The 21,511-nt window shown below is 41.8% G+C and overlaps 1 protein-coding gene across 1 annotated transcript in view; it reads left to right on the plus strand.

Moving 5' to 3' along the window:
• The window catches only part of Nemp1 (nuclear envelope integral membrane protein 1), a 28,268-nt gene extending 9,483 nt beyond the window's left edge, over positions 1-18,785 (plus strand). The window contains exons 4-9 of the mRNA XM_041663160.1: positions 1,643-1,715; positions 10,349-10,442; positions 10,944-11,058; positions 12,204-12,429; positions 13,226-13,399; positions 14,141-18,785. Coding sequence (XP_041519094.1) covers positions 1,643-1,715; positions 10,349-10,442; positions 10,944-11,058; positions 12,204-12,429; positions 13,226-13,399; positions 14,141-14,306 — 848 coding nt within the window. The 3' untranslated portion in view covers positions 14,307-18,785. The remainder of the gene's footprint in view (positions 1-1,642; positions 1,716-10,348; positions 10,443-10,943; positions 11,059-12,203; positions 12,430-13,225; positions 13,400-14,140) is intronic.
• The last annotated feature ends 2,726 nt before the right edge of the window (positions 18,786-21,511 follow it).

Genomic DNA, 21,511 nt, shown 5'->3' on the forward strand with positions numbered 1-21,511 from the left:
GTTTAAGGCTTATTTGCTGCACGTGGGGGAGAGAGTTTTAGAGGAGGTAGATTCCATCAGATCCTGATTTGGGTTCTCCTTGGTTACTGCTCAGGGTTCATGCTTGTAGGTTTTGCTACCAAGGGGTTATACCCTTTCAGTTGTCCTACAGTCGGGTTCTGTGGTTATGTATGGTGGTGTGGAACACTATTTTGGTCAGGCAAAGATGTGTTACGTTTGTTTGTGCTGCAGAATATTACGTTAACTGTGTAAAGGTGTGTTACTTTTTTTAAATGCTGCATTTAATTAGGTAAAGATGTGTTTTCACCTTGCCTGCCTAAGGCACTTGATTGTTGAATGGCCAAAAAAAAAAAAAAAAAAAAAAAAGCCTGGTACATTTGACGACTAACCTGCATTTCTAATTACCCTAAATAAGAGTATAAACATATATGTAGGCCAGGTGGTGGTGGCGCACGCATTTAATCCAGCACTTGAGAGGCAGAGGCGGGTCGATCTCTGAGTTTGAGGCCAGCCTGGTCTACAGAGCATGTTCCAGGACAGGCTCCAAAGCTACACAGAGAAAAAACTTGTCTTGAAAAACCAAAAGAAACAAACAAACAAATAACTAAAAGGAAAGGAAAAAACCAAACCCTAAAAATCCCAAGCAAAACATATATACAGTATGTTGCAAAAAAAAAAGTAAACTTAAATTTGTATCAATGTACAAAAATCCATACCAATGTAAAATGTTTGAAATTAATAGTTGCTTTTTAGTTTAAAAGTAGATTCAATAATCTACTTTCTATCTTTCCCATATTCCCTTTTTCTTTTTAGAAAGAGATCCTTGAATCCAACCACTCTTACTCAGTTTCCCCCTTAGTATGACCAGTAGCAATTTGCAACCCCCTCCCGCCCCCATGACAAATGTACCAGGCTTTTTCTTTTTGACCATTCAGTTTTATTAGATCAATCAGGTGCCTTAAAGTAAGATTCTGCAGCATAAACAAATGTAACACATTTTGCCTAGTTAAAATAATAATCCATAACAGTAGGGTTAGCCTGTCTTTTGGTGTTCCTTCATAATTTAATTATTCTGCCAGCTCCTGTCTGTTTCTGGGCCTTCCTTAGACTCAGCTTTCGAATGTAACAGCCGTGGAATGCTCTGTGTGCCACCAGTGGGTCTTTACCTGGCCTCCTGGTCCTGGGTGAGATATATTTGGCAAGGAGACTTTTTCAGCACAGTGCTCTATAGTGAAGCAAAGTGGGAGGTGTGCTTGGGCCAGAAGAATACCACGTGGAGGACAGAAGGCCCACACCCAAAGTTCCAGGCCTCGTTCTCAAATTCCGTGCCTCTAAGTGACTTAAGGCGGAGACCCATTGTGAGCAGCTGTGTGAAGTGATAACATCTTGTTTAGCTTAGTCACTTTTTGTTTGTCTGTTTTAAATCCTTAGTAGAGGAAGCCAGAATAAGAATAAGATACTCAGGAAGATATAGATTGGACAGAAACCTAATGCTGTTTTCTCTTTGGAAGGATACCCAGGATTTGTGTGGTATCTATACTGCCATTTAGTTGGGCTATTTGCTTTGCCGTAGTTGACCAATGATACAAATGTCTCCTTTTTTTTTTTTTTAAATACCTTTAACTGATTTTATTTGTTTCAGGATTTGACCCCAAATTTTTCCTTGTTTTCTTCCTTGGACTTACACTATTTTTTTGTGGAGACTTGTTGAGCAGGTAGGTGTGGACTTGATAAGACACTAATATTGTTTGACTCTTATTGTAAGAATTATAAGTATTGCTATTCCCGTTTCTAGGATCCATGTGACTTAGATGTTGCCTGCTTAGATATTTTTTAGACTTTCTTTTGTTTATGTTTATTTTGTTTGTTTGAAATAGGATCTCACTATGTATTGCTGGCTGACCTAGAACTCAGTATGTAGGCCAGACTGGCCACACTTAGCTGCCTGTGTCTCCCAAGTGATGGGATTAAAGGTGTTTGCCACCATGCCCGGGTTTTTTTTTTTTAAGTGTGTATCCATGTGTCTCTGTCCATATTGTGTGGTGCCTGCAGAGGCCAAAGTCAGGCCTTGGATCCCCTGGACCTGGAATTATAGATAGTTGTGAGCAGTCCAACTTGAGTCCTGGGGACAGAATGCAGGTCCTCTGGGAGAACAACAAGCTCTTGAAATAGCTCAGCCATCTCTGGCCGTGCTTGAATGTTTTAAAAATAGAATCTTTTTTTCTTGATTTGAATATGATTGTTAATTAATGTACTTTCTCATTAGGTAGTTCCATCATTAGGTTAATGAGAGTTACCTAGTACTATAAAGCTGATTATCAAATTAAAAATAATGTTACTGCAGAGAGTTATGTAATGAAATTGCTGCTAAATTATATATTGATGGGTTTCAGGCTGTTCAGAGACAAGAAGACAAATATCAATTACTTGTTCGTTTTCTTTTTTTTAGAAATGTACTAGCTGTGATAGGTAAGACTGACACGCACTAATATAAAAACCCACTCTTACCGCATACTGCTAAAGTGACCAAGAACCTGAGACTAGATAAGTCAGAGGGCAAAGCCTAGTGTTGTTACTTGGCTAGAAGAACATAGCAGAAAATGACTCCTGTACTGTGGTACCTGTTGGTCAGTGCTGCCCCCAGCCCACATCAGAGAAGCTGCTCTTTGGAGCACATGGCAGTTAACACACAGCCCACACAGCAGAGTGAGAGACTTTGGAGCACTCATTCCCACCCCTCAAGGCTCAGGGATCTGTGAGAAGAGGAGGTGAGGTTGTAAGAGCCAGTGGTGCTAGGGGATTCCAAGACCACAGCAAGGGTGATGGCAGTGTTAACAAGTCCCACAGAAATTCAAACCACTCAAAATCCCAGCACCGAGAAGGGGAAATGGATTCCAAGTTCTACCTCTAACCAAGAAACTATTTGCCATCGGTCGCTGCTGGAAAAGGGAAAATCCGTTTTCTGTGATCAACCACACTTCAGGACAGGTGTCATGCTCAGGAGTAGTTGGCTAACACAAAAAGGACTCCTTGTTGTTGTGTGGGGTGTGTGTGTATGCATGCGCACACTTTTTGTTTTGATTTGGTATCTTTGTATGAATAAAACCTAAAGAAATATACAGATAAGTAAATATTGAGTGAAGGTAAAATCAACATTAAGTTAATGAGTGAAATGTAAACAATTGGAATTTGATGTTGAGCTATTTTGAGTGAGAGAAGTTGTTCTTTATTTTAGGACTCCTGAGGGAAACTCACATTCAGGGAAAAGTAACGGATAAAGCAGTGTTGGTATTGGAATGGCAGTAGGGTCTCTCCTGTCCTGGGATCTATCTGTCAATCAGATCTATTTACCTTCCAGTCTCTTCTTGGGCTTGCTCCTGTCCCTTCTCTCTCCCCAGACAAACTGTCCAGTTCCTCAGAAGAGTTACTTTTTAAAAATGTTTTTATTAGCATGTAGTAATTGTATATAGGGATGGGTTACATTACTGACATGCCCATACATGTACATAATGAGTTTTGATCATGTTTACCCCAGTACCCAACTAGCCATGCTTTTTTTTTTAAATTCTTTTCTTATTTATTGCATACCTACTTCAGTTTTTCCTTTCTCTTCTCCCAGTCCTTTCCTCCACATCCGCTCGCCCCCAAAGCAACTCCTCCTTATTTTCCCTTCCGAAAAGGGCAAGCCTTCCTGAGAGATCAACCAAAGATGGCATGTGAGGTTATAAGAGTAGGTACCTCCCCTCTTATTAAGGCTGGACAGGGCAACCCAGTAGAAAGAAAAGGGTCCAAAAAGCAGGCTCAAGGATCAGAAACAGGCCCCATTCCCACTGTGAGGAGTCCCACAAGAAGACCAAGCTACAAAAACATAACATATATACAGAGGATATATACATATATACAGCTCAGACCCAAACAGGCTCCCTGGTTGTCACTTCAGTCTCTCTGAACCCCTCTGAGCCATGGTTAGGTGATTCTGCTGGCTGTTTTCTTGTGTCCTTGACCCCTCTGGATCCTACAATCCTTGTGCTCTTGCAGGATTCCACAAGCTCTAATGTTTGGCTATGGGTGTCTGCGTCTGCTTCCATAAGTTGCTGGATGATGATTGTGCTAGGTTTGGATCTATAAGTATAGCAGAGTATCATTAGGAATCATTTCATTGACTTTTTCCACCCATCATGGTTCTATCCTTGGTCTCTTTCCCCCCATCCTGTCCCATCCTTTCCTGCCCCCAGTCCATGAACTCTGTTTCCCCTTCCCAGGGAGATCCATGTATCCCCCCGTGGCCCTCCTTGTTACTTAGCCTCTCTGGATCTGTGGATTGTAGCATGATTATCTTTTACTTTATGGCTAATAGCCACTTATAAGTGAGTATATACCGTGTTTATCTTTTTGGATCTGAATTGGCTCACTCAGGGTGATTTTTTTTTTCTAGTTCCATCCATTTGCCTGCAAATTTCATGATGTTATTTTTTTTAACAGCTAAGTAATATTCCATTGTGTAAATGTACCACATTTTCTTTATCCATTCTTCGCTTGAGGGACATCTACGTTGTTTCCAGTTTCTGGCTATTATGACTAACACTGCAGTGAACATAGTTGAGCAAGTGTCCTTGTAAGATAGAGCATCCTTTGGGTGTATGCCCAAGAGTGGTAGACCTCGGTCTTGAGGTAGCTTCCCAATTTTCTGGCAAACCACTGTATTGATTTCCATAGTGTGTATAATTTTGCACTCTCAGCAGCAGTGCAGGAGTGTTTGTTTGCCTTGCTCCACATCCTCTCCAGCATCAGCTGTCACGTGTGTTTTTGATCTTAACTATTCTGACAGGTATAAGATGGAATCTCAGAGTTGTTTTGATGTGTATTTACCTGATGACTACTTATGTTGAGCATTTCTTTTTTTGTTTTTTGAGACTGGGTTTCTTTGTGTAGCTCTGGCTGTCCTGGAACTCACTCTCTGCACCAGGTTGGCCTCTAATTCAGAGATCTGCTTGCCCTGCCTCCTGAGTGCTGGGATTACAGGTGTACACCACCACTGCTCAGTGTTGAACATTCTTTAAGTGCTTCTCGGTCATTTGAGATTCTTGTGTTGATTCTTTGTTTGGATCTCTACTCCATTTTTTTAATTGGGTTATTTGATTTGTTGATGTCTTGTTTCTTGAGTTCTTTATATATTTTGGATATTAGTCCTTTGTTGGGTGTAGGGTTGGCAAAAATCTTTTTCCATTCTGTAGGCTGCCATTTTGTCCTTTTGATGGTATCTTTTGCCTTACAGAAGCTTTTCAGTTTCATGAAGTCTCATTTATTTGCTTGTTTTTGGGGGGCAGTGTCTCTCTGTGTAGCCCTGGTTATCCTGGAACTAGCTCTGTAGAGATCCACCTACCTTTGCCTCCCAAGCACTGGGATTAAAGGCATGCACAACCACCACCCAGTAAAGTTCCATTTATTGATTGTTGATCTTAATGCCTGCACTATTGGTGTTCTGGACAGAACACATCCTGTGCCCATATGTTCAAGGCTATCCCCATTTGCTCTTTTGTCAAATTCATTGTGTCTGGTTTTATGTTGAGGTCTTTAATCTGCTTGGACTTGAGTTTTGTACAGGATGATAGATATGGATCTATTTGCATTCTTCTACATGCTGGCATCCAGCTAGACCAGTAACATTTGTTGAAGATACTTGGTTTTTTTCCATTGTATATTTCTGCTTCTTCATCAAAAATCAGGTGTTCACAGGAGTGTGTATTTATGTCTGGGTCTTTAATTTGATTGCATCAATCAACCTGTCTGCTGGTTCTATGCCGATACCATGCAGTTTTTATTACTATAGCCCTATAAATATAGCTTGAAATCAGGGATGGTGATAACCTCCAGAAGTTCTTTTATTGTAAAGGAAACAGCTGTCCTAGGTTTTTTGTTTTTCCATATGAAAATGAGTATTGTTCTTTGAAGGTTATAAAGAAGTTTGTTGGGATTTTGATGGAGATTGTTGAATCTGTAGATTGCTTTTGATAAGATGGCCTTTTTTTTTTTAACTAAGTTAATTCTACAAACCCATAAGCATGGGAGATGTTTCTATCTTTTGAAATCTTCTTCAAAGACTTGAAGTTTTGTTTTGTTTTGTTTTTGTTTTTTTGTTTTTCGAGACAGGGTTTCTCTGTGTAGCTTTGGAGCCTGTCCTGGAACTTGGTCTGTAGACCAGGCTGGCCTTGAACTCACAGAGATCCATCTGCCTCTGCCTCCTGAGTGCCAGGATTAAAGGTGTTCACCAATACCCGGAAAGATTTGAAGTTTTTATCACACAAGTCTTTCACTTGCTTGGTTAGAGTTACCCCAAGGTACTTTATATTATTTGTGTGGTATTGGTGTGATTTCCCTGATTTCTTTTTTGGCCCATTTGTCATTTGTATATAGGAACGCTACTGATTTTTTTGAGTTAATCTTGTATCCAGCCACTTTTTTTTTTTCCCCAACCACTTTTCTGAAGGTGTTTGTCAGCTGTAGGAGTTCCTGATAGAATTTTTGGAGTCGCTTAAGTATACTGTCATCATCTACAAATAGCGATGCTTTGACTTTTCAATTTATATTGATCTTTTTTGTTGTCTTATTGCTCTAGCTAGAACTTCAAGCACTATACTGAATAGATATGGAGAGAGTGGATATCCTTGTCTTGTTTCTTGTTTTACTGGAATTGCTTTGAGTTTATTTAATTTGATGTTGGCTATAGGCTGACTGTCAATTGCCTTTATTATGTTTAGGTGTGTCTCTGGAATTCCTGTTTTCTCCAAGGTTTTTATGAAAGTGTGTTGGATTTTGTCAAAGTTTTATGTATGGTGGATTATGTTGACAGATTTTTCATATAATGAACTTTCCCTCCATCTCTGGGATGAAGCCTACTTGATCATGGTGATCTTTTTGATGTGTTCTTGAATTCGGTTTGCAAGTATTTTTGAGTGTTTTTGCATTAATGTTCATGAGGGAAATTGATCTCTAATTCTCTTTCTTGAATCTTTGTATGCTTTGGTATTTGGGTGACTGTGGCTTCATAAAATATTAGCAGTGTTCCTTCTGTTTCTGTTTTGTGAGATAATTTGATTTATTGGTATTAACTCTTTGAAAGTCTGGTAGAATTCGATGCTAAAACTGTCTGGCCCTGGTCTTTTGGTTGGGAGACTTTTAATGATGTCTTCTGTCTTCTAAAAGGTTATGGGTCTTTTAAAATTGTTTATCTGGTCTTGATTTAGTTTTGGTAACTGGTATCAAGAAAATTGTCCATTTCTTTTAGATTTTCCAATTTTGTATAGTACAGGTTTTTGAAGTATAACCTAATGATTCTTTGGATTTCTTCCGTATCTGTTATGTTCCCTTTTTATTTCTGATTTTGTTAATTTGGATATTCTCTCTTTTAGTTAGTTTTTATAAGGGTTTGTTCATGTTGTTGACTTTTCCCCCCAAAGAACCAACTTTTTGTTTCATTGATTTATTTGTATTGTTCTCTTTGTTTTCTTGATTTCAGCCTTTAGTTTGATTATTTCATGCCTTCTACTCTTGTGTGTGTTTGCTTCTTTTTGTTCTAGAGCTTTTAGGTGTGCTGTTAAGTTGTTAGTATGAGATCTCTTTAGTTCCTTTTTGAAAGCACTAGTGCTTTGAACTTTACTCTTAGTACCATTTTCATTGTGTCCCGTATGTTTGGATATGCTGTGTGTTCATTTTTCATCAAATTCTCGGAAGTCTTTAATTTCTTTCTGCTTTGGCCCAGTGATCATTCAGTGAAGAGTTATTCAGTTTCCATGAGTTTGTAGGCTTTCTGTTGTTTAAACCCAGCTTTACTTGATGGTGGTCTGATAGGATGCCAGGGTTATTTCAGTTTTCTTATATATGTTGAGACTTGCTTTGTGACCAAGTATGTGGTTGATTTTGGAGAATGTTCCATAGGATGCTGAGAAGAAAGTGTATTCTTTTGTGTTCAGATGAAGTGTTCTGTAGATATCTGTTAGGTCCATTTGGTTCACAATTTCTGTTATCTCCAGTGTTTCTCTTTTGTTTTTTTTGTTTGGATGACCTGTCCATTGGTGAGAGTGGGGTATTAAAATCTCCCACTGTCAATGTGTGAGGGTTGGTGTGTGATTTAAGCTTTAGAGGTGTTTTCTTTACAAACCTTGGTGCCCTTGTGTTTGGGGCATAGATGTTGAGAACTGAGATGTCGTCTTGGTGGATTGTTCCTTTGATGAGTATAGAGTGTCCTTCCCCCTCTCTTTTGATTAACTTTGGTTTGAAATCTCTTTTATTAGACATTAGAATGGCTACACCATCTTTCTTCTTAGGTCCCATTTGCTTGGAGAATCTTTTTCCAATCATTTGAGGTAATGTCTATCTTTGATATTTTGATATTGAAGTGTGTTTCTTGTGTGCAGCAGAAGGGATGGATCCTGTTTTTGCACCTATTCCATTAGTCTGTGTCTTTATTGGGTAATTAAGTCCATTGATATTGAGAGATATCAATGACTGATTGCTAATTCCTGTTGGTGTGTGTGCACGTGTTAGGGTTTTGTGTATCTTAGGGTTTTGTTGGTATGAGATTATTTATTGCCTTTATTTTCTAGAGTATAGTTATCCTCCGTGGGTTGGAATTTTCCTTCTAGTACCTCTGTAGACCTGAATTTTTAGATAGATATTGTTTAAATTTGACTTTATCATGGAACATCTTGTTTTCTCCATCTATGGTAATTGAAAATTTTGCTGAGTATAGTAGTCTGAGCTGGAATCTTATGTTCTCTTAGAGTCTGTAGGACATCTGTCTAGACCCTTCTGGCTTTTAGAGTCTCTGTTGAGAAGTTGGGTATAATTTTAATAAGTGTGCCTTTATATTTTACTTGGTCCCTTGCATCTTTTAATATTCTTTCTTTATTCTAGTGTTTTGATTATTATGTGGCTCAGGGACTTTCTTTCCCAGTCCAATCTGTTTGGTGTTCTGTAAGCTTCTTGTACCTTTATAGGCATCTCCTTTAGTTTAGAAATTTTTCTTCTATGTTTTTTTAATATTTATTTATTTATTATATATACATAATATTTTGTCTGCATGCATGCCTGAAGAGGGCACCAGACCTCACTACAGATGGTTGTGGGCCACCATGTGGTTGCTGGGAATTGAACTCAGGACCTTTGGAAGAGCAGGCAATGCTCTTAACCACTGAGCCATCTCTCCAGCTCCCTCTTCTGTGGTTTTTTAAAAATATTTTCCTGGCCTTTGAGCTAGAATTCTACTCCTTCTGTTCCTATTATTCTTAGGTTTGGTCTTCTCATGATGTCCCAGATTTCCTGGATGTTCAGCATGGGCACCTTACCAGTGACCTCACCACTGAACTCCCTGCCTCTCCCTCTCCCACTGCCCTTTAGCTGTACAAGGTCTTGGTGGGGCATGGTGGCTCTTGAGAGGCTGGGGATCTCTGAGTTCTAGGCCATCCAGGTCTCCATAGCGAGTCCTAGGACAGCCAGGGCTATATAGACTGTCTCAAAAAACTAAAGTATAAAAATAAGTGCAACATCTATGTCTCAACGCTCCTCCTCCTCCTTCCAGCTCTTGAACTCTTTGAACCCCTTGTTCCACAATGTTCCCTAAGCCTTGGAGGGGATGGTACAGGTGCTCCACTTAATGGCTGGGCATTCAAAAGTCATTTATTATTGGTTCATTGAGTAGTTCATGAATTTCTGCAGTCATCATTGACCACCACAAAAAGAATCTTCTCAGATCAAAGAAGGTAATTTGATGGGCATATTGTAGTCTTTTAGCAAAACAACAGCAGTAGCTCTCCTGCTTGGGCCCACAAACTCCCCAGCCATGGATTTTTTTGATTGCATTTACAGTACCAGATATGAATTCCCTTCTGTGGAATGGGCATCAAACCCTGTCCTAAAGTGGCTGGTCTTTGGTGCAGTGTCGCAGTGTAATCATCTTGTCTAGGGTGGTTCTGCTGCGCCGGGGTCCACAGCTGAGTGAGACTGTTAGTGGGGTCTCCCCTGGCACCCTCCATGGCCTGTTCTGGCATTATGAAGGCCACCCAGCAGGAAGGAAGCTTCCAGCCCAATTCCAGCTTGATTTTTCTATGCCACTTGTCTATAACATATGGATTTAGAGAGAGGTGGAGATGGGAGTGAGATTTGAGAGGACCTTGTTGATACTGATCTTCATAATCTTATCAACAGCTACATCAGCCTACAGTTCTGTAGCTTTAAATAGTGGGCAGATTTCTTCTCCAATTCCTATCTTGAAACTTTACTTTGTCCGTTGTTCTGATTTCATCAATGGTTTATAGTATTACATAGTCAAGGAAAATACTTTTCTCTGCAGGAGTCAAATTTTCTACTATTCCACTGGAGTGAGCGTGGGGATTGTGGCCTCTCTGTTAATCATCATTTTTATGCTCTCCAAGTTTATGCCCAAGGTAAGTGGTCCAGTTCCTTGAGTGTTTAGGACAAGCTCGGATAGCTGGAGGATTGCCTTGAGTGTTTAGGACAAGCTCGGATAGCTGGAGGATTGTCTTGAGTGTTTAGGACATGCTCGGATAGCTGGAGGATTGTCTTGCAGTCTTAGAGCACTGAACATTTGCATTAGTGACCTGATGAGTCAGCGTCTGTCCTGTTCGATTTTGAAAAGCACTTGCATGGTGAGACCTCGAGCCTACAGATTCTGTATCTGAAATCATGTGCTCAGTGGGAACTGAAATCCTCTTTTTGTTTTCTAATTGCACACTTATGCCTTCCAGTCATTAGCATCTCATCTTCCTGGTGTTCCTTGCAGACTGTACCTTTTTAGGTATAAAGCATATCTTTTTAAGAGAAATGTTTTTATGCATTTTGAGTAGGTTGAATTTAAGAAAAAAATATCCCATTTGCTTCTTTTATAAAAGTCTTGTGACTTTTGCTTTCATTTCTACTTTGTCTAGAGAAGTCCCATTTACGTCATCCTGGTAGGAGGCTGGTCCTTCTCTCTGTACCTCATTCAGCTAGTTTTTAAGAATTTACAAGAGATATGGAGGTGTTATTGGCATTATCTTCTAAGTAAGTATTGTTGGCTTGGCTTTCCTTTGTACGTTTTATAGGGTATTTGGTTAATTTGATTGTGAGAAGTTTCCTGCCAACAAGGAGTGCTAACTTGTAAAAATTATAATTTCCTACTTCTAATATTACATCTCCTTAACATCATCTTTTAAATTTAGATGCTGTTAATAAGAATAAAGCTTTAGGGGGCTGAGGTGATGGTTTAGCAGTTAAGAGTGTTGACTGCTCTTCCAGAGTACCCAGGTTCAATTCCCGGCACCCATATGGCAGTTCTCACCTGTCTGTAATGAAATTCCAGGATCCAACACCCTCACACAGACAAACATACAGGCAAGACACCAATGTGCACAAAATAAAAAGAATTATTCTTTAAAAAAAATTAAAGCTTTAATTTGCTGTTTATTTCTACATTAAGCAAAATTTAAAATCCTTTAAATTGGCTTTATTAATGTTAATTTAAATATGGTTGGGGACCTTGAGAATAAGACTGCTGTGAATCTGATCTATAGTACTAAGAATCCTTTGGTCACAGATAGAAACTTTGTTTTCTTCTTGTTAGTAACTTGATCTATTATTTGAGGACAATAACATGAACTTGTTTTTGGAATTAAACTATTTTAGACATGTTCAACATGTAGCTTTTAAAAAAAGATTTAGTTCTTTTTTTTTTTTTTTTTTGGTTTTTCGAGACAGGGTTTCTCTGTAGCTTTGGTGCCCGTCCCGGAACTAGCTCTTGTAGACCAGGCTGGCCTCGAACTCACAGAGATCCGCCTGCCTCTGCCTCCCGAGTGCTGGGATTAAAGGCGTGCGCCACCATCGCCCAGCTAAGATTTAGTTCTTAATTATAGGTATGGTGTGTGCTTGAGTGCTGGTGCCTGTAGAGTCAGATGCCCTGGAGCTGCTATGTGGGTGCTGGGACCTGCACTTGGGTTCTCTGGAAGAGCCATCTCTTCAACCCATTTGTAATTTTAACAAAATAAATTGTGACAGAAAGGATAGGAGTGATACAACATGCATGTGAGGTAGGTAGATAATAGAGTACAGATCTAGTCTAAGCTCCTGGTTCAGCAGATGCCATCTAGTGCACTTACTACTGCTTTCCACATACTAGCTGAAAAGAATGTCTTCTGCTGACCCTTTCTTAGGCTACGTCCTCACAGTCGGATTCATGAGTTTCGCAGTGTGCTACAAGTATGGGCCCCTGGAGAATGAACGAAGCATCAACCTGCTGACTTGGACACTGCAGCTGCTGGGCCTGGGCTTCATGTACTCCAGCATTCAGATACCACACGTTGCTTTTGCCCTCATTATCATTGCCCTGTGCACTAAGAACCTGGAGTACCCTGTTCATTGGCTGTACACCACCTACAGGTGACTGGAAGGCAGTGGAACTTTGTATTGACGTGTGAGGTGTGGGATACACTTTGCAGCAAAAGGATATAGTTTTTCCTTGGGAACCTTTGTAAGTGAGAAGTCACTGCTATGTTTCCCCCTTCTTCGTTCTTAGTCTATTCGTCCTTCCTTCCTTCCTTCCTTCCTTCCTTCCTTCTTTCCTTTCCCTCCTTCCCTCCTTCCATCCCTCCCTCCCTCCCTCCCAAATTAAAGCATCCAGTAAAGTGTCATGTGTTCCTGTTACCACTAGGTGGTGCAAATTATAGCTTCTTTTTTTTTTTTAAAGCCCTATGCCTCAGGTTCAGGTTTCAGATCATTTCACACTGACTGCCAGATTGCTCCAAAAATCCTAATCTTGTTTTAAATGTAATTCATGGCATGCTATCCTTGCAAAAGGAAATATGGAGTGATCCTTGATTCTGAGGTTGTCAGTGACTGTTCCAATAGAGATGAACAAAGTGGAGCCTTGAGTTTCAGGAACTGAGTGTACGACCACCTTATAACATCATTTTGTTGTCGTTTTTCTACTTTTTGGGAAATAAATATTTTGTTTGTCATTTATTGGAAAATAAGTGAGTTTGAGTACTCTGATTCTTCACGCGTAGTTGGGTTGTCAGGAGTTCACTGGTGAAGGATGTATATACGGAAGGGAGGTGGGCTGATGTCTCTCCACATTTAGTCTGTAGCTGTGTGCTTGGTCTCCTGAAACAAGTGGAGGTGAGGATGGATGTGGATTACTGGTTAATGATTCATGATGTTATTTTGATGAGCACAGAAAGATGTGTAAGGCAACAGCAAAGCCCGTCCCCCCTCGCCTCCTGACAGAAGAGGAGTATCGGATACAAGGAGAGGTGGAGACCCAAAGGGCTCTACAGGAACTCCGAGAGTTTTGTAATAGTCCAGAGTGTTCTGCCTGGAAGACTATATCTCGGATTCAGTCTCCAAAAAGGTAAGCTCTTAGCCTGATAAGCCAAGTATTTATGGGTAGTGGATGACCTTGAGTTCTAACAGAGACCATACTTTTAGATAACTGTTATAGTTTGCCCTTTGATTATGCTAACCTAGGAGTAGTGAAGAGAAAGTTATCTGCATCATTATGTATTATTAGTAATCTATTTCTTGTTTCCCCAAGGCAGCTACCTCCTTATTTTGATTATAGTGTTAGCATGCGAGACTTCAGTATCATTTGTAAGTGTGGCTCTTGTAAGTTTTACATAAGATGTTGCACTTATTTTTTATATTTGATGTTTTTGAGATGGTCTATGTAACCCTGGCTGTCTTGAGTTGCCCCCAGGTTCCTTTGGTTGGGAGTGGTTGTAAAAGAGAGTATGTGAAGTTTATTTTGGATTCATGATAGCATAAAGTTTATAGGGCCATAAATGCAAAGAACTATAACGCCCTAGTCCCTTATCAGGAATATGATGACTCAGGGAACCTTAGCACTTCGTAACTAAAAAGGATAGGGTGGCCACCGACAAGCAGGGTGAGAGTACCCATGCTGGTCTATGAGCCCAGCCTTGTTTCCTGCCTATTCTCCAGTCTATATGTCTGCCAAAGCAAGGACAGGAATTTCAGTTAGATTGAGTATAATTTGAACTGCAGGCATCCTGAGCTGTTCAGTCTGTTCTTATTTTGAGAGCCATCCGGGAAGGATAAGCAGCTTCCTAATGAGCAACCCTCTCTTTTGCAGATTCGCTGACTTTGTGGAAGGTTCTTTTCACCTCACACCAAATGAAGTTTCTGTTCATGAGCAGGAGTATGGATTAGGGAGCATAATTGCCCAGGATGAGGAGCTGTCCTCAGAGGAGGAGGGCTCAGAGTACCCCACTGTCACCCAGAACAGCTTCCTGACTTAGATGAGGGAACCCGTTATTTTCACATAGACAGTGTGGTGCCTTGGCGGTCCATGTGCACGTGCTGTGCGGTCTCTTGGGCTTACATAACGGCCTGAAGAGGGTGCAGAAGCTCTCCTGCTGAAATGAGAGGTTCTCCACGGAACCCCTGAGGAAAGAGTGGAGGAAGAAGCGAGTGCTGTGGTAGCTTGCCTCTGACAACCGAGCTATTGGACCACTTGCTGTTCCTGAAGAAACTGGTTGTCCACAGCCAGCATGATATTCTAGCTCCTGTTTGAAAGTTCACTGAATGATGGCATTTCTGACTCTGATAAGCCCACAGAAATGAGGACTAAGTGCAGTAGTGCATTCAGATCATAGGCTGCACCTTCTAAAGAGAAATGTACAAATCTGAGCCAGTTTGACTTCTGTCGGCTTATACTCCAGTGGACCATTAGACTAATCCTCGATTCGACTCTTGAAGGAAAGATAGACGGTTGTCCATCCTGTTTTTTAAACATTTTTTTTAATGCAGCAAATTTATGTTTTAGAACCAATAAGTGCTCCAGAGTGACAGATGCTATCGACCCCAGATATTTATTGGTATAGATATCCATGAAAGTCCCTGGAACTGCTGTATTGAACCTTGAATTCTCAGAAACTGATATTCTGAGTTTTACTTACATTTAGAAAACTGTCTACTGGCCCTGTAGGTTTGATTTCCTAAGCTTTTTATTCTGTTTGCCCTTTGCGATTTTCTCTTGCTTTTTCTCACCACTCCCTTTTCCGCCCAGGCAGGGTCTGTCCCCTTCCCTGTGGACTGTATACAGTTCAGGATTTGTCTCATTTTTTTCTTTGCTTCCTTTTTGTTCTCCACTCCCTCCCTTTCCCTTCCTAATACGGAGTTCCCTCTGCTTCTGACCATTTCGTTTATAGATTTTCTTTCTTGGTCAGGGTCTTGCTGTGTGATTCAGCTGGTCTTAAACTCTCAGTCCTTTTACCTCAGCCTTCAGTGCTAGGACCTTAAGCCTATGCTGCCATGCCAAGCTTTTTTTCTCTGTTATCCCTGGCTGTCCTGGAACTCACTCTGTAGACCAGGCTGGCCTTGAACTCACAGAGATCTGCCTGCCTCTGCCTCAAAGGATCAAAGGTGTGTGCCACCACACCTGTTATGCCAAACTTCTTGTCTTGATTTTATATATCCTTTTTATAGCTTGGTTCCTATAGCTAGGAAGAGAAGTCTTGTTTACTTCTTTTCCCCTATCTGATCACATATCTTTAAGTTACTACTCAATCAAGATTCTATTCCAGGGCTGGAGATGTATCTCAGTGGTAGAGCACTTATTGACTCAGCATGCAAGGCCCTGGTAGAACTTCAGCATCACAACAAAACCAATCTTATCTCCTTGTCCCTGTCTCCTATTATAGTCTCCTATCATATACTCATTCTGTTCATTTAGCCTTCTCACCACCTGCATGGTTCCAGATCTGGTAATTTGCAATTCCTGAAACCATCTATTAAGTTTCTTTATATACAGTTTTAGTTATGTAGCTGCCACAACTTTGCTTGGCAGATAAAGACCGTAGGTGATCTTCCTGCCTTTGACACTCATTCAGCTGTCAGCATCAGACACACTCCCCAGTTCCATTCTGACAGAGATGCTGCCTCTTTCCTTAGTTTAGTGACCTCAGCTTCAGAATCCCTTGCCATTGAAGGTACCCTCAGAAGTTGGTGGTATCACTTAGGAGGGAGCAGACTCCCAAGTTTCTGCCATTTGCTTGGTTCTTTCATTGTGATCTTCACCATCACATTGGAAGAAGCTTTTGTGATTCCTTCAGCCAGGAAGGTGGGTGCTCATTCAGGTAGACAGCATCAGACTCGTTGTCTTAGGATCGTCAAGAAGGAAGATGGTGTCTTCAGACCTGCTGGGCTCTACTGATGGCATCCAAAATGCCGGCAGAGTGGCCAGTGAGTTCTTTCAACCAGTGTTCCCCATAGCCTTAAATTGTCCTAAAGTGACAACTACTTCAACTGGTAGAAGTGAAACAGGAGAAACGGAAAGCTAGCAGTTGTGAGCAGGTGCCACGGGTTTAAGCGGTCGAGTACAAGATGTTCTTGTGAATTACAAATACGGTAAAAGTCTGTCCCCTAAGCTTCGGAAAAGGCGGAGATGAAGCTCAGAAGCAGGACGTGCTTGTCTGGCAGGCACAAAGCTGGTATTCAGTTCTTGGCATCACAAAAAACCCCACCAGTAGCAACAAAAGCCTTCCAAAACACACTATTTTGGAACCTCCTTTGTAGAAATTGGTACCCTTCTGTACAGATGGCGTTCAGTCCTGGGAGCCCTTGGTGCCTTTTCCTACATCACTCCCTGTGAATGGCAGCTTGCTAAAGGGGAGGGCTGACTTAGATGTTTATATTAATGAAAAATCACTGTGAATGACTTTGTTCTGTGTGGTGAGCTCCCTGTGAAATACGGATTTCATTTCAAAGCCATGTGTTTTTTACCTGTATTTAAAGCTCTTTTTCTTTCCCTGCCTGGGGAACTGAGTGGTGTGGGAGCTGTTCTCAGACAGTGAAGGACGGTGCTGCTGCTGTGTGCTGTTTATCCTTGCCCTGCCTGCCTGTGTATCTGTCTGGATGCTTCTGAGCCTCTGCATGCCCAGAGGCTGCTCGATGGATCTCAGCCTCGTTGTTCAGACCCATCTCATCAGGGATTGAAGGAAGGACTGGGGTGAGCTGGACACTGGAGCCATGTCTGCTGCCATGTCAGCGTCTTTGCTCAGCAGCTCTCAAACCATAGTTAATTCCTGGACTCAGGGTCTCATTGTTGGAAATCTATTGCTTCTAATCAGTCTGACCTGAGTTCAGAACATGGCTCCCATTAATGGGAACACAAGAGGCAGTTGGCATAAGACTTTACAGTACCTCTTTCCTCAGAACATAATGACCAAAGCTGAGAAAAATTGAGCAACGTTGATAACTTTGTTACCTTGAAATGTAACATTCTTGTTATATCAACAGTGGTTATTTTGCTGGTGATGGCTCCTTGGGTTCCACTGTTCTGTCTTACCATATTATATCCTATCCTAGGGCATATCCCTTTATTAATCAATTGCGTTCTCTCTAGCCACCCTTCTTGGCATAGGTGATGGAGGTTTGATGAATGAAAGGACCCAAATAGGCCAGGGAATCCCCCTAGACCTTGATGCTCATGAAGGGATTGGGAATGGGTTATGTAATTGACCTCAATCTTTTGTTCCAGAAAAAAAAGATGAGCTGAGATGGATGACTGCTACAGTGCTGTCCCTAGCTGTGTCCTAGTAACTCTTCAGAATTGAATAGTAACAGTTGGAGGACAGAAAATTGTATCCTCTTCCGGTATTCCTTTGGACTCAGGTCTAGCATTTGAGACGATTGTATTTGAATGAAGAATTTTATCTGAACACAGGGAAGGACAGTGGGGCAGATTTACTGAAGTCTCAGGTTAGCTAGGCTGTGAGAGCAAGGGATAAAGTATCTGTTGCATATGACAAGTTTGCCTAAGTCTTGCATGTAGCAGAAATGATTTCTTTTGGGGGAGCTTATGCAATTGTGGTAACCCAGTGGTATCTTCTGTTGCTGTTGGGGTCCAGATGGCTACTACTTTGAAGAGGTGGTTCGAAAGTCGGTTGTAGTGATGTGTGTGTGTGTGTGTGTGTGTGTATACCTGAACTTGGAAGGCTGAGGTGAGAGGATCACTTGAGTCTGGACATTTTAAATTGGTAGGGGCAGCAAAGGAGACCCCCATCTCAAAATAGAAAGTTTTAGTGCCTTAGATGGCAGGACCACGAACCCACTGTGGATAAACAAAGCATGCAAACACCAGTGTTAGCCCCATTGCCTCAGCAGGGTCAGGAGTGATCACATAGACCCAGACATGTGCCGCCTGTCATTTTTGTTTGACACGCTTTATTGTTTAGACTGGGTGTGCCCCTCTGTATGTAGCCTGGAGCTCAGGACAACCCTGCCTCAGTCTCTGATTGCTGGGATTACAGGCATGAGCCACCAAGTCCAGTTTCCTTTTATACTCTTGATAACTTGAAAATGCTGAAAGCAGTTGCTTTGAACTTTGGGGCAGCGTGAACATTGCTGTGTGACAGATTGCCCCAGTGTGAACCTCAGCGCCTGTTAAAACCCACAGTGGCCATACTTTCCATGTCTCTGGAATTGATACTGAAATAACAAGGCCAAGAAACTACTAGATGAGTTTTAGCCTGTGGGTGATGCCTTAGTGTTAATTTAGATAACATATTTGTCATTTGTACTTAGTAAATGTCAATGGATATTCAGGAAGAACAAAATTATCAGAGATGGCTGTTTGCCATGGTCTTCCCCTACCTTTCTGTAAGAAAAAGTGATGCTGTGTATTTTTTTATTATTATTATTATATGGCTTGTAAATAGTCACAATTTTAATAAAGTTTTGTATGTTGTATTGTCTTTTTAAATTAAAATGCTTCAATATTTGGTTTGTGTGTGTGTATATAAAAGTGTATGTGAGTGTGCTCATGTTGGGCACACGTGTGAACATCAGAGGATAACTTGTATGACTCTGTCTCTCTTCCCACCATGTGTGCTCCAGGGATGAAACTAAGGTCAGCAGGCACAGCAGCAAGTTTTCTTGCCCACTGAGTCTCTTTTTTTTTGTTTTTGTTTTGTTTTGTTTTGTTTTTCGAGACAGGGTTTCTCTGTCTGTAGCTTTGGTGCCCGTCCCGGAACTAGCTCTTGTAGACCAGGCTGGCCTCGAACTCCCAGAGATCCGCCTGCCTCTGCCTCACGAGTGCTGGGATTAAAGGCGTGCGCCACCACTGCCCGGCCCCACTGAGTCTCTTAATGAACATTTTTGTGTGCATCTTATACTTTCAGATAATTGACAGTACATCAGTCTCGTATTATGTATTTTCCTTTTTTGTAACCAGACCTCTCCTGAGTATTGGTTTTACTATTTTGGAGCAGGGCGAGGGTGGCGGTGGTGGAGTTGAGACTTTTATGAGGCCCAGGTTGGCCTTGAACTCCCTATTTTCCCTATCAGCCCACGGAGGGCATAAGCCACCACTGCCAGCAAATTTTAAAAAGTTACTTTAGCCAAGTGGTGGCATTGCATGCCTTTAATCCCAGCACTTGGGAGGCAGAGACAGGCAGATCTCCTGAGTTTGAGACCAGCCTGGTCTACAGAGGAAGTTCATAGGCTCCAAAGCTAAAGAGAAACTCTTAGAAAGAAAATAAAATAATTGGCTGGGAGGCTTGAATCAGTGTGATCAGATGAGTGTCAGCTGTCAGAATGTAAGCTACATAGACAGTAAAAATCCCTGTGTTTCCTGTATGGTTGGGCTGAGTCTGGCAGAGTCATTTGTATACTCATTCCTACATCCCACCGAATTCCTTTACACCCATTGTATGGAGTACAAGCTTGTTCACTTTTTCAGGGTGGCTCATACTCAGGGATTCCGCTAGCCATAGGCTACCACTGAGCCATACTTTATCCCCGTGTAGATAGGGACAACAGAAGGTGATTAGGGGTTAGCTTGGTGTCTGGAAAGCCGATGACAGTGCTGTACCAACCTGCCCTAGTTCAGGACGGTGGTCGTCCAAATTCCAGCTGACTTGGGTGTGTGTGCTCTACATTCCCCCCAGCTCTTCCCTAGTTTTTATGTAGGGTGAAGGATGCGGCACTAGCCTGCCTCTGCCTTCCCAGTGCTGGGATTAAAAGTGGTACAATGCCCAGCCACAGATGGAGATTTACACCTCCAGGTATATAGGAGCCCACTGGGGGCGGGGTCCCAGGCAGGTCAGCGTGGTTGGCAGCAGGAGCTGAAATTTATCATTGTTTTGAAACCAAAGTGCCATCTTGTTTTAAAGCATGCAGTAGGCACTGAGTGAGTGAGAAGAGGAAGCAAGCCCCAAGCAATTGCAGACTTTAGCCCTGAGAGCAAAGGCCCAGGTTCTAGTGCCAGCTGTGGAGATTGGCAGTGGTGTGGGTCTGGGAAAGTTTCTTACTCTAGGTCTGGTTCTTCACCAGAAAGTGGGATCAGCGGTCACTCTGGCTCTGACACAATGACACTGCCCCACCCCCCATAATAAGGGAATATGTTTTGATAACCACTTTTGCTCAGCTTTCTCTTTACCTTGCTGTCCTCCCTTCAAATAGATGTAGTAAATCAATAAATTATGTAAGGGCAGGTTGAAAGTGGGACTGCTGATGGATCAAGCTTATGCAGAGTGCTGCCCGAGCGATATAGCTCGGACCTTGGACCAAGCAGCAAAAGCTGAGAGTTGGGAAATAGTCTCCACGTCAGTTAAGTGGTACAATTACCTAATTTTCTCTTCTTGCGTGTATCTGAGAGAAGAGAGCAGGCAGAGGGGCATGCTGTTTAGGAATTTTCCTGGGTGGGTGAAGGCATGTTGGGAAATTGGATTTTAGAAGCTTTTACCTGTCTGGGGAGCCATTTTCTGCTAATGCCCAGGAAACAGCATCTCTGGGTCTTATTTGGCATTCTACTGATGAGAAGTGATTACAGTAGAAACCTCAGAACTTAGACTGCAACCTTCTGTAGACAAGATTGAGAAGTGTGTGCTGTTCCTGGTTCCTTATGTTCATAGCTGTGGAACTGGGGCACAGGTGTCATATGTAACCACAGTGCCTCTATTTTCCTGTGGAAGGAAGCATCTATATTGCCTGCCTCACAGGGTGGGGCTACTCATGATGTGGGTGTTAGGTCCATGAAATGTAAGGAGCCACAGCTCTGACTTTATCTGTGGGTCTCTATAGTGAGGTCTCACTCAGGGAAAGAGAAGTGGGCAGGATTTGGAATTTTGCTACTTGGCCCTCCAGGCAATCTGAGAGTTTCAGGGCTCCCAGGAAGATAGAAAAGGTAGCTTTAAGGGAGATATTGTTTCTCTGCTAGGAAGACCCCCCCCCACCCCCAGCAAGCTTCCATCCATGGCAAAATTCCCAACCCTTTCTTGGAAAATCTTTTCCTTGGCTACAAATTGTTTCTTTTGCTCTTATTTCCAAATTCTTGGAATCATGGAACATGATTATTAGAGCCCCTCAGCAACAGACAGATAACTTCTGCCTAAATACACGGAGCCTGGGCATCACAGGCTTGTGAAGGGTTAAGGGAGCCACACCCTCAGCAGGAACAGCCCTGGACTTTGTGCTGAGCAGCCTTCTCTCTGGCCTCTTC

The sequence above is a fragment of the Microtus oregoni genome, unplaced genomic scaffold (assembly GCF_018167655.1).
Source record: "Microtus oregoni isolate MIOR12 unplaced genomic scaffold, Mior012 000001F_ref0000356, whole genome shotgun sequence".
Lineage (NCBI taxonomy): Eukaryota > Metazoa > Chordata > Mammalia > Rodentia > Cricetidae > Microtus > Microtus oregoni.